Genomic DNA, 12,290 nt, shown 5'->3' with positions numbered 1-12,290 from the left:
CAGTCTTGCATTTTTTTCATTTTTTGTGGGGGGGGTCCAGTCGTGGGGCCTGAACTCTGGGCCTGGGTGCTGTCCCTCAGCTCTTCAGCTCAAGGCTTAGCGCTCTACCACTTGAGCCACAGCGCCACTTCTGGCTTTTTGCTTATGTGGTGCTGAGGAATCGAACCCAGGGCCTCATGCATGCAAGGCAAGCACTCTACCACTGAGCCACCTTCCCAGCCCCAGTCTTGCATTTTTTTTTTTTTTGTGCTGGTCCCAGGGCTTGACCTCAGGGACTGGGAGCTGTCCTGAGCTTTTATGCTCTAAGGCTAGCACTATACCACTTGAGCCACAGCTCCATTTCTAGATTTTTACTACTTAATTGGAGATAAGAGTCTCACAGACTTTCCTGCCCATGCTTTGAACCATGATCCTCAGATCTCAGCTTCCTGATTAGCTAGGGTTATAGGCATGAGTTACCAGCACCCAGCAGCTTTGCTAGCTACATTGGAGATGGAATCTTGTGGGCTTTCCTGCCTGAGCTGGCATGGAACCTAAACCCTCTAAATCTAGCCTCCTGAGTAGTAAGGTTTATAGATATGAGCCACTATTATCCGGCCCTATTTTTTACAATATTCCAGTATTTACCTGTACACATCATTGTAATAAGTCAAAGAGGAAAACAGGCATTAATGAATAAGCAAAATGTGTTGGTAAGTTCTCTTGTAACAGAAGGGCTGTTAGCCAAATGAACTGTTTCAGCTGATGTTTCCTCCTAAATTTAATAATCAACTGAGATTTAAGTCATGCCAAAACACACCAGAGGGTCATTAGCGATGGTAATTAGTAATTCTGAGGACTGAGGTATGATAATATTGTAAAATATGATTTAGAGCCATAGCTCTATACACCAACACTGCATTTGACAAGTGTTTCTAAAAATTAACATTTTCAGAGAACAGCACTCTGTTAGCAGTTTCCATTAAACTGGCTCTCTGAATGAGACCATTTTGCCTGTTTTGGGAATGGGGTAGTCTGAGGAGTTGTCGAATTTTGGATTATGTTTGCTAGTTTAGAAGTAGCCAGTGGTTGAACTAGTGAGTAGATGAAAGAAAGTACAATGATCTTGTTTCTATGATAGATATTCTGTAAAAATCTGAAATGTTTCTTTCAGCTAGCTTGATGTGTTGATGCACAGACAAGTATTTTGCTTTTCCCACTGGCTATACTGTAATATTAAATGGGGTGAAAAAAATAAAACTCTGCCCTTTGATTTATTAAAGGTTTTAGTTCAGAAGTTTTTTTTTTTGTTTTGTTTTGTTTTTGCCAGTTGTAGAGCCTGAACTCTGGGCCTGGGTGCTGACCCTCAACTTTCAGCTCAAGGCTAGCACTCTACCACTTGAGCCACAGCGCTACTTCCGGCTTTTTTTTCTGCTTATGTGGTGCTGAGGAATCAAACCCAGGGCCTCGTACATGCAAGATAAGCACTCTACCAATGAGCCACTTTCCCAGACTAGGTTCAGAAGTTTTTAAGCTGTGTTCCTGCCTACTCTGCAAATGCAGCTTTGTAGTGGACATTCTCTTCAAAGGGGAAAAGCTCCTTCTTATGTCTTATCACTTGACTTTCTTATGGCAGACCTTCACAAACCTTCAGACAGGATGGGCTGTGCAGTACCCCCTTCCTCCAAATACAGGATCAGAAACCAACACTACCCCAGTCATGACGATCTAGGTTTAAAGCTGTAAATGTGGCCTCTAGTCCTAGATTTGTGGTGTATACTTTTGTGTATTCATGTATAGGGAAGGGTCAGTTACTTGATGGTTTGGAGAGTCTATCTTGATGTTTGTGGAGGGGTGAATAGTGCTAAGTCATCAACAGTTTTTCATTTAGGGTGAGTCGTGTGCAAGTAGCCCATGAGCACAGTGAAGCAGCGAAGACACAAGCTTTCCTAGTGATAAAGCAAACAGGTTTTGTATCTATTTTTTTTATCAGATGTAAAATTTATGCATGAATTTTTTTGTTGTTTTTCAGTAACTGTCACGTAAGGAAAAGTCTCAGCTTTCTTGAGCAGCCTTTCAGAGGCACAGTGGCTCAGGAGTGAAAGCTGACTGGCCTAACCTACTGAAAAGATCCTGTCCTTGATAATCTTCACCCATCCTGCAGTCCTCCCCACAGAGGAACCACATTGTTGTATTCTAGTAATTCACCGTGATTTATAATAAGCCAGTGGTGTCATTCTATTGTGCACCTTGTCAAACCTCTCACATGACTTTAATAAGCTTAGTAAATTTTCTGGCTACATCAGGGGTCTGCTAGTGGTTGATATAGTGCACGATACACGATATTTTACTTTTCAGTTTGACATGTAGAATCATTTTTACTTTTATGACAACTGACAGTCTTAATAGCTCAGTTGATTTGAAACTAACAATATAACTATGTAAAAGGTAAAATGGTATTTGTGTTCAGTAAATGTTTAAAAAAAAAAAACAGCCAGGCACCAGTGGCTCACACCTGTAATCCCAGCTACTCAGGAGGCTGAGATCTGATAGTTCAGATTGAGGTTCAAAGCCAGCCTGGGCAGGAAAGTCTGTGAGACTCTTATCTCCCATTGACTACCAGAAAATCGGAAGTAGAGCTGTGGCTCAAGTAGTAGAGCCCTTGCCTTGAGTTGAATTGCACAGGGACGGCATGCAAGCCCAGAGTTCAAGCCCCACAACCGACAAAAATAAAATAAAGTAAAATAAACAAACAAAAAAGTCAGGCCATTCAGAGCTAGGTATGGTGGTGTAATTCCAGCTACATGATTGGAAGAAAAAACCAAAGAGAGAATTTTGGTGCTAGTAAAACCTAGGCAAAAATTCTACTACAACTCACAGCTAGCTTTCATGACTCATGGGACCTTGCATTCAAGCCCGACTTAAAAAAAAATCAACACAAAGACATAAATACACAATTATAGAGGCAGTCAGGAAAAAAAAAATAAGTGCTGTTTCAAAACAAGGAAAAGTTTGGAAATATTTTTCTATTACTTTTAACAAAGGGAAATATTACCAAAGAAGTTTCTTTTCATCCTTTGAATAGACCTTTTAGAAAATACTATGCAGTTATTTGCTAATGTTTAATCAAGCATCAGTAATTTTCTTTAACATGAGTTCTCTTATTTCTGGAAGAAGTATTTGCTATTTTCAACTTTTCAAAGGTTTGTTATGTTCAAATGATTTAAAATGTCCAAGAAGTAAAGGATACTTTGTCTTATAAGACATAGATGGATCTGAATATTTATGAAACTGTAGGACTGAGCAAAAGTAAAACAAGGTTCACCTAATCACCTAATACTAATAAGTAGAACAAAACTTGATTGTTTATATCCTAAATTTTCCCTGAATATGTGTGTGCGTGCACATGCATGCACACACATGTGCACACATGTGCATATCATGACATGGGAGGCTGGGGATGTACTTCCATATATGAACACTTGCCTAGCATGTGTAAGGTCCTAGGTTTGGTCCTCTGTCTGTGTGTATGTATATGCATATACGTATATACATGTATGTACATATACATATATACATATACATGTATATATACATGTGTGTATGTGTGTGTATATATATATATATATATATATATATATATATATATATATATACCATAGAGTTGTAGATTTATGGAACATGGGAGAGAGTACACAGCATTATTTTTTCCATTGCTTTTGTTTTTCTTTTAAATGTAAGAATGAGAAGGTAGTTTGAAGGGCTGGACATGTGGCTCAAGTAGCAACGCATTTATCGACCAAGTTAAGATCCTGGTTTCAATCCCTAGTACAGACAGACAGACAGACAGACGGACAGACAGAGACAGAAAGACATAGAGAAGCAGGAAAAGCAGTACCTTCACTTTTTCTCAACTCAGACCACCTGAGGGAGAAAGGGCCTTCAGAACTGTTAAAAAGTCAAAGAACAAATGGTTGGAGACACAAATGGCTGGAGAGCCTGGGCAGGCCAAAGTCTGGGGTTTTATCACGGCAAATACTCAAAGTCTAGTTTCCATTGTTGGAGGCAAGTAAGTAAAGGTTCTCTTGAGAACCAAAATGGTAATTCACATACTTACACTATTCATGAATTTACATTAGGTGAGTAATAATACATTTTACTCTTTACAAAGCTATTCTCATTTCTATCACTCTTACTATATTTAGACACCTTCATTTAACTCACAACATTGTCATTTGCTTAAATAAGTGATAGGTTTACTCGTGTGGAGTTAAATAGAGCTCATATTAAACTAAGATAGAAACTGTGCTGTCCTAGTTCTTTTTGTAATACTGGGGATGAATACTGGGGAAAGCCTCAGGACCTGAGTTGTAGCTAGAATGTTGAGGAAGCAAAATTATTCTTCTATGGGGCTGACTAGTCTTGCCATTCCAAGCTTCCTAGATCTATTTTTGTAAGTTGGTAACAATGATTCTCTTACCAGCAGGGCTTTTGGAGAATTTTGATTCAAGCCTTGTTAATTCTTGGTGTTCACTGCTAGTGGGTGACTCCTCAATGCTTTTGGAGTCAGAACTTCTGAGTAACAGTGGAATCCATTATTTGGACTAGAACCAGAAGGCACTGGTGGTTGTGTTTCATTTTTTATCACAGTTGGACTTGATCTTGACTCATGAAAAGGTAAAAGCTTTCTGTGAGAGGGCTTCAGGTCCTCCAGAAATCCATATGTGTCCTCTATCTCTCCTGTTCCATTCTTCAACTTGTCAGATTCTAAAACACTAAATTCTCCCACTTCCCTGCCATGAATGAGTCCAGAACTCTGGGGAAGTTCATCCTTTACTGCAGAGAATCTCACATGCTTTAATGGCTCCAGTGAGCATGAGGAAGAATCATCTTCTAAAGACAGGTCCTTCTCAGAAATTCTCTCATGGATGGTTAGGCCAGGTGACACAATTTTGGTTCGAGGTTCAAAGGTGTGATTTAGGCGAAGTGTTTCTGAGTCTGTACTGCTGGAGCTAGAATTGCGTTTGAGAATCCCTCTTGGAACTGCTTTGGCATTCAAGGAGTCTGTCCTTTGTCTAGGAAAAGGCTGGTTATCGTCTTGCTTAGAACCATTGGATTTGTAGATCAATTTTCTGGCTTTAGGGATTGGAGCTTTGCCTTGAGGCCCACTCACAGGCCCTTCTGGCATGGGATGCTTTGGCTTCTCTAACATTTGGCTTGAAATATCTTGAGTAAATGGCTTTTCTTTTGACTCGAGCAATTCACCTGAAAATTAAAACATATGAGGTCATACTATATGAATTGGAGAGCAACTCTACAATCTAAAATCCTTATAAATTTAGCCTATAGGTAGTTTAAAAATACTAAAATATTAAAGATAGTAAAGTAAGTAGCATAAATGCAGCCCTCATAAGAAAAGCCTTTAAAAAATCATACACTGGTATTAGAGGCATGGCTCAGGTGATAGAGTGTTAGCCAGTGAGCAAAAGTGTCAGATCAAGAGTTCAAATTCTGGTTTCAGATAGAAAGAAAATCATAAACGGAGGCATAAAGGACTTTTTAGGACAATGAAATGAATTTTTAGGATACTACAGTGGTAAACACATGTCACATCTTTTTCCAAACTCATGAAGTATATAACACCAATAGTGATCCTTTCTAGAAACTATTGACTTTGGTGACAGAGATGACAAAGGAGCTCATCAGTTACAATAAACATATTCAACTGTGATGTTAGTAATGGGAGAGACTATCCATGTGTGCAGATAAGAGTATACAGGGCAGTGGTACTCAGTAAACACCATGTGGAAAATGAACTATACAACTTGTCAATGGGGATGGGAAGGGACAATGGGAGAGAGCAAAGGAAAAGGTGACACTGCCCAAAAAGAAATGTACTCATTACCTGACTTATATAACTGTAACCCCTCTGTATATTACCTTTATAATAACAATAAAAAATTAAAAGAGTGTATATGGATAATGTGTATACTTTCTGCTCAGTAAGTGTTGTGAACCTACTGGTCTAAAAAATAAAGACTACTAAAAAAGTCTACTTAATTGCACTGCAGATAGATTGCAAATTCAAGATTTCTATGTTTGAAACTGACTGATGGTATACTTTAGGGAGGAGTAGCAATGGTATAACTCCTGTGAATAACTAATGAACTGTTTAACAAAATGAATACCAGAAAACAGAAACATGTTGGGCAGGGGACAATGATGCAAGGAATATAAATGAAGGGAGGAAAGGTAAGTAAATACAGTCATTATATTTAATGTTCATTGTAAGGGAAAATAGAATTGGAAGGGGGAAATGGAGGGGAATAGAACTGTAAACTCTTTGTACAACTACTTAATAATAAAATTGAAAAAAGAAAAATATTATTGTGTTTGGTTGGGCACTGGTGGCTTATGACTAACTCTAGATACTTAGGCTCCTGAAATCTGAGGACCATGGTTCAAAGCTAGCCCAAGCAGAAAACTCTGTGAGACTCTATCATGAACAGCAAAACATCAACTGGAGGTAGGGCTCAAGTGGTAGAACAAAAGAACAAAAGCCATGAATTTAAATTCAAGGACCAGTATGGGCACACATTGTATTTTAATTTACTTTGTAGCATTTTATACTTAATACAAAAAGTGTTTTTAAAAAACCTAAAAAGAGGGGCTGGGAAGGTGGCTCAGTGATAGAGTGCTTGCCTCGCATGCATGAGGCCCTGGGTTCGATTCCTCACCACCATATAAGCAGAAAAAGCCCGAAGTGGCTCTGTGGCTCAAGTGGTAGAGTGCTAGCCTTGAGCTGAAGAGCTGAGGGACAGCACCCAGGCCCAAAGTTCAGGTCCCACGACTGAGCAAACAAAAACAAAAACAAACCAAAAAAACCTAAAAAGAAAATTTCTCAGTTAGGCACCAATGGCTTATGCCAGTAATCCTAGCTACTCCAGAAGCTGAGATCTGAGGCTTGCAGTTCAAAGCCAGCCCAAGCAGGAAAGTCTGTGAAAGTCTTAATTCCTTAACCACTAAAAAGCTGAAAAGGTGCTGTGGCTCAAATGGTAGAGTGCTGGCCTTGAATGAAAGCTCAGGGATAGTGCCCAGGCCTGAAAAGCCCCAGGACTGGTGCGCGCATATGTGCACGCACACAGAAAGAAAGAAAGAAAGAAAGAAAGAAAGAAAGAAAGAAAGAAAGGAAGGAAGGAAGGAAGGAAGGAAGGAAGGAAGGAAGGAAGGAAGGAAGGAAGGAAGGAAGGAAGGAAGGAAGGAAGGAAGGAAGGAAGGAAGGAAGGAAGGAAGGAAGGAAGGAAGGAGGAGAAGAAAGAGAGAGGGAGGGAGGGAGGGAGGAAGGAAGAGAGGGAAGGGGAGAGAAATATTTATCAAAAATGCTTTAAAAAACACAGAAATCACTTTAAAAATTCATGCATTTGAATTCTAAAAGGCAACTCAATTTTTTAAAAAGAAAATCTCAGTACCTAAGACAAAAAAATTTTGTCAAAAAGTTAAAAACAAACAGGTAACCAGTTCCAGTGATTTTTTTTCCCTACAAAGTATTTTATGTACTATACAGTGTGCCCAATGGAAACCACATTAATGTTAAAACAGGCTAATTGAAACTCTTCACCATATTACTCAATTGTTAATTTTCTACCCCATTGCTACCTTCTCACAGTTCTTTTTAAAGAGATGAAATTATCTACTATTTCCTTTTAATAGTTTGTAAGAACTATAAAATTCCCTTAGAGGCAAACTAAAATCACTTAAGCCGTGAAATTGTTCCAGTGCTCATGGGCAAATGGGCTGGTAATTACAAATTAGAAGATCTTTGTCAAGTAGCCTGTTCTTTTTGAGGCAAACTTAAAAAAAATTTTTTTTTTCAACCTCTGTTAATTTTAAACAGACAACTGTGTTAGTATGTGGTATGCATCCAACAAGCACTATTAAGACTTTGGTTAAGACAGGCTTTGGTTAAAAAACTTCCTGATTCACTGCTGAAGGATTCCAAGGCACAGAGGTCACAAAGCAAGTGGCAATTCCGAGATTTGGAAGACATGAAGATCCAGTTTCTAACATTTCTCTTTTCCCAATGGGCACAGAAGGATAAGAAAAGCATCAGGACTTTTCACTTTCTCTGAGAAGTTATTTTAGTGAAAAGAAGTCTGACAATTTCCCTCATCCACAGATAACAACCATAAAAATATGTAGTCCATAAAAATAATATTTACCCTCTTTTGAAATCTGAAATAAACCAGCTCTTCCATTTTTTGACTGCTCATTTTTGGTTTGTTGAGATAAGTGATCTTCTGGCAACTTAGAGTTATTAAATGGATTCTTCCTTTGCTGGGAAAAAATATTGTTTATTAAATAGTTTAAATGTCATAACAACTCAGCATTAGCATATGCTTATCATTTCTTCTATTTGCTAGATTACCCAGTCAATTCTATCATCTGGCATGTTTGAAAAACAAAAACTAATTAATCTGGTTAGCACACAATTATCACACAACTCTTAAGAAGTTCAGAAACAGGAATCCAAATCAAAATTTCACTTTTTACAAGTAAGGACAGAATGTCTCCCTGAATATGTCAAGTCAAGGTCAAGGCAAGCCTGGGCCTGTACAAATCAGGTCAGATTCCTACCAGGGCTCTTTCTACCACACCAGGCACTATGCTAGATTATAATAGTCTGCGATTTGTGATTGACTTTTTATTAAGAATTTAGGAGACTCTTCAGTTATCTTGTAGTACTTCTTAGACATTATTACGGTCAATTCTAATAATGCCCTGCTACTTGAGCCAGACCCGTCGCCCTTGTTTTGTTTTGTTTTGCTGATCTTGGAATCCTCCCATCTCTGCTTGCTTCCCCAGTGTTAAGATCAACCACGTGTGAATAACTATGACCAATCCAAGGTGTTTCTTTCTTTCTTTTTCTTTTTTTTTAAATTATCTTTAAGTAGCTATAGAAAGGAGTTGTCTTTTAACAAAGCAGTTTAGGAATACAATGCATCATGATCAATGTTACCCCTTTCAACATTTTTTTTTGGAGCCAGGGTCTGGCTATATAGCCCAGGCTGACCTCAAATTTATCATTCTCCTGCCTTTAGGGATTTTTTTTTTTAGATTAGTATGACTAAATATCTCTTCAAAATGCCTATGATCTCATAAATTGGTGAATTCCTCACAGGAGCAGACATCTAACAGAAATATCTAACAGAAATTCAGAAAGCCACATTACATGTGCTTAAATTTTTTTTTTTTTTTGGTTCAGTTGTGGGGCCTGAACTCTGGGCCTGGGTGCTGTCCCTCAGTTCTTCAGCTCAAGGCTAGCACTCTACCACTTGAGCCACAGTGCCACTTCCGGCTTTTTTCTTTTTGCTTATGTGGTGCTGAGGAATCGAACCCATGGCCTCATGCATGCAAGGTAAGCGCTCTACCACTGAGCCACCTTCCCAGCCTCATATGTACTTAAATTTAACCCCACCAAATAGCTTCTGATGTTTTACTCTCTCAGGCAAGAAATCTGGGCCTTCAGCAATGAACATAGTCTTGATCAGTTTTCTTTTGGTGGTAAAAAATACTGTCTTATAGTAACGAATTATCAATAGCTAGTATCACAAAAACTAACACAAAGTTCTCTTCATGTCTTGGTGCTTGAATAAGATGAAAAAAAAAAGACATTCCCATTTAAGATAAGAGTTTTGCAGTGTTGCATATCTACCTTGGCTGGAGAAACGGTGGATTCCCTTGTGTTTTCCTGGGATGCATCAATGGCAGTGGAGGCTGGACTCATTACACGGGAACTGCAAAAGAAACCATTCAGAAAATACCATCTCATCCCTTGAGAAGCATCAATCAAGCCTCATAAAGCAAGCCTTCAAAAGCTTTAGTGTATGACGGGAAAGAAAGTTTGTAAAAATGGAACTGCCAGGAAGAGAAAAGGAGTTAGGGCCTAGAAAAATTAAGCACCAAAACAACGAAAATGGCAGAACAGAAAAGATAAGCATGAGAAAAAGAAAAGGAAAAAAACAAAAACAAGAAACACCCCTCTGGAGCCTTGATGCTATGACCAGAGTGCATAGCACATCAGAGGTTTACAATTTAAATTTCAGAAATTCATCTCAAAGTCAACTGCTAAGATCAAATGCAGGCCAAAAAAGTGAGTACTTGATTAAAGAAATAAAACCCCACAGAGGGTCCAATTCCATAAGGCAAGGCAAGGCAAGGCAAAAATGGCAGCACTTACTCAATTCAGGCAGGAAGTAACCAATGAAAAAGCTCAAGTGTGACCACTGACTTGGCAAAGGGACAGAAAGCAGATCAGATACATTACAAAAAAGATGGTGGGTGGGGCAACTTCCTGGGACTTTTCAACCCTGCTGAGTTCTTATTCAAATACAGAAGAACAATGACAAAAAGAGCTTCTGGAGGATTGTGGGAAAGCTTAGGACCCCAGAGCTAGCCTACAGTGGTAGAGTCTCTAGACTTGCCTTGGGTGGCTCCAGGGGAAGAGTAAAACTACAGTGAATGGAGAAAGATGAGTTCAGCAGGCCCTTTCCCAAGGAACTACTCCCTTTAAGAGGAAGAAGGGCAGGAGAGGGTCATAGAGGCCCTGGAGGGGAGGAAAAGGAACCTGCTCATCAGACTGCCTACTCTAAAGCCTTGCCTCAGGCCCAAGAGATGAAGTCACTGTTGGCTGAAACCTCTGTTCCGGTTAAATATCATCAGTCTCAGTGACTTAAGTCTAGAGTTTGGAAAATACTTGGGAAGGTGCTGGCTTTTCCTCACATTGGCAGAGGAAACAAAGCTGGGGAAAGGAAGCAGTGTTCTCCAAGGTCATGGAATAGTGCCCAAGATTATTGTCACTAAATTCAACATGTTCCTGCAGCTGCATTTCTCCCCCTTACTTTGTATATTAACTGCTGCTTTTGTACAGTTAGTCCCGGGAAACAGCTGAACTCTTTAAGGAAGCCATTCTTTCTTTCATTGCCCTCTTCATTGTTTTTAGCAAGGAGTTAATTTTAGCAGATGAGGTATGAAATATAGCCTGATCATCTGGAAGCAAAAATAGGAGGATGGAAGGAGGGAGCTGAGAACACAGAGGAAATTGAAAATGGAGCCAAAATTTGGACAGAAAGATAGAATAAGGAGTCCTCTATGCCTGCAATAGGTGGGCATAAACTTATGTTATCTCAAGACAAAGGGGAGAAAAAAAATGGTCATCGATAGAATTCAGATGCCCTAGTCAATAGCTCAGAACTAAAAAGTAATTTCTCTCAGTTGTCATTTTACAAAGCCAGTGGGTAATAATGGAGAACATCCTGATAGAAGATGTTATGTTCAGTTTCTCAGAAGGTTTTGTTTCATTTACCTTAGTAAATAAAACATTAAGACCTGAACAAAACACCACTGACTGGGGTCTCCACGTAACTTCCATATTCTCCTGCCATCTTCTTCCTCTGTCTTTCTGTCACTCTAACCCCAAAGGATAGGCAACACTTCTATGGTCTTCTCCCTATGTTCCCTGGAAATCAGTTCTTGTTCCCTTTGATGCCAGCCTCAATTGTCCATGTTGCATATGATTTTGATACTTCTTCTTAAAGGTGAAACCAGTCTTTCCCTTACTGAACTCTGCTCAGCAGTGTATTTCATGCCTATTAAGTGATTCCTAGTCTCTGTGCCTGTTTTATCACTCAAGATAAACTGGAAGGTTTCTCCAGAGACTCTCCATCACTGTCACACACAGTTTCTTGTACAGCGCCAGGTACATAACTGGTGAGACTAAATGAATGAAAGTCAACTGATCCATTGCCAGGAAATATAGCAGCAGGCAGGTGGTTGAGTTTTGTTTCATTTTGTTTTGAATCCATAATGTTTGCCAAACTACAATGGGGGCAGATTATTCAGATGTTAAACAAAATGTCTTCCAGCTATTCAGAAAAAAAGAAAGAAAGAAAAAACAACGCAGTCAGAACTTAAGGGCAGTCACTAAAAATCAGAAATGGCTCAGTATCATTGGTTACCTTGTGCTTGGGGTAGGAAGGAAATGATTTAAAGGTGGGAAAGTTGGTTAGCTAAAATTCACAGTCAGCCTTGAAAAAATTAAACCAATCTCTGTCCCAAAATGTAGCTACTTTCTTAGTAGCTTTGCTTCTCTCAAGGAATATTATGATGCTTTGCTTGCCTATTATCAATGGGTCAACAATTACTGCAGCATCCATCCTGCTCCAAATTGCTTGCTCTTGCAACATTTATGAGTGTATCATTCTCCCAATTTTACTTCTAAGAAAACCCTGGCTTGGAGAAGTAAAATAACTTGC

The 12,290-nt window shown here is 39.1% G+C and overlaps 1 protein-coding gene across 1 annotated transcript in view; it reads right to left on the bottom strand.

Annotated features, from left to right (window-relative positions):
- The window catches only part of Sytl2 (synaptotagmin like 2), a 132,674-nt gene that overhangs the window by 34,504 nt on the left and 85,880 nt on the right, over nucleotides 1-12,290 (bottom strand). Inside the window, 4 exon segments of the mRNA XM_070034849.1 lie at nucleotides 4,460-4,543; nucleotides 4,546-5,244; nucleotides 8,199-8,313; nucleotides 9,692-9,773. Coding sequence (XP_069890950.1) covers nucleotides 4,460-4,543; nucleotides 4,546-5,244; nucleotides 8,199-8,313; nucleotides 9,692-9,773 — 980 coding nt within the window.

This window comes from Dipodomys merriami, unplaced genomic scaffold, assembly GCF_024711535.1.
Source record: "Dipodomys merriami isolate MVZ:Mamm:240054 unplaced genomic scaffold, mDipMer1.0.p SCAF_25, whole genome shotgun sequence".
Lineage (NCBI taxonomy): Eukaryota > Metazoa > Chordata > Mammalia > Rodentia > Heteromyidae > Dipodomys > Dipodomys merriami.
The sequence above is the reverse complement of the archived record's forward strand: the minus strand, read 5'-3'. Positions and strand labels throughout refer to the sequence as shown.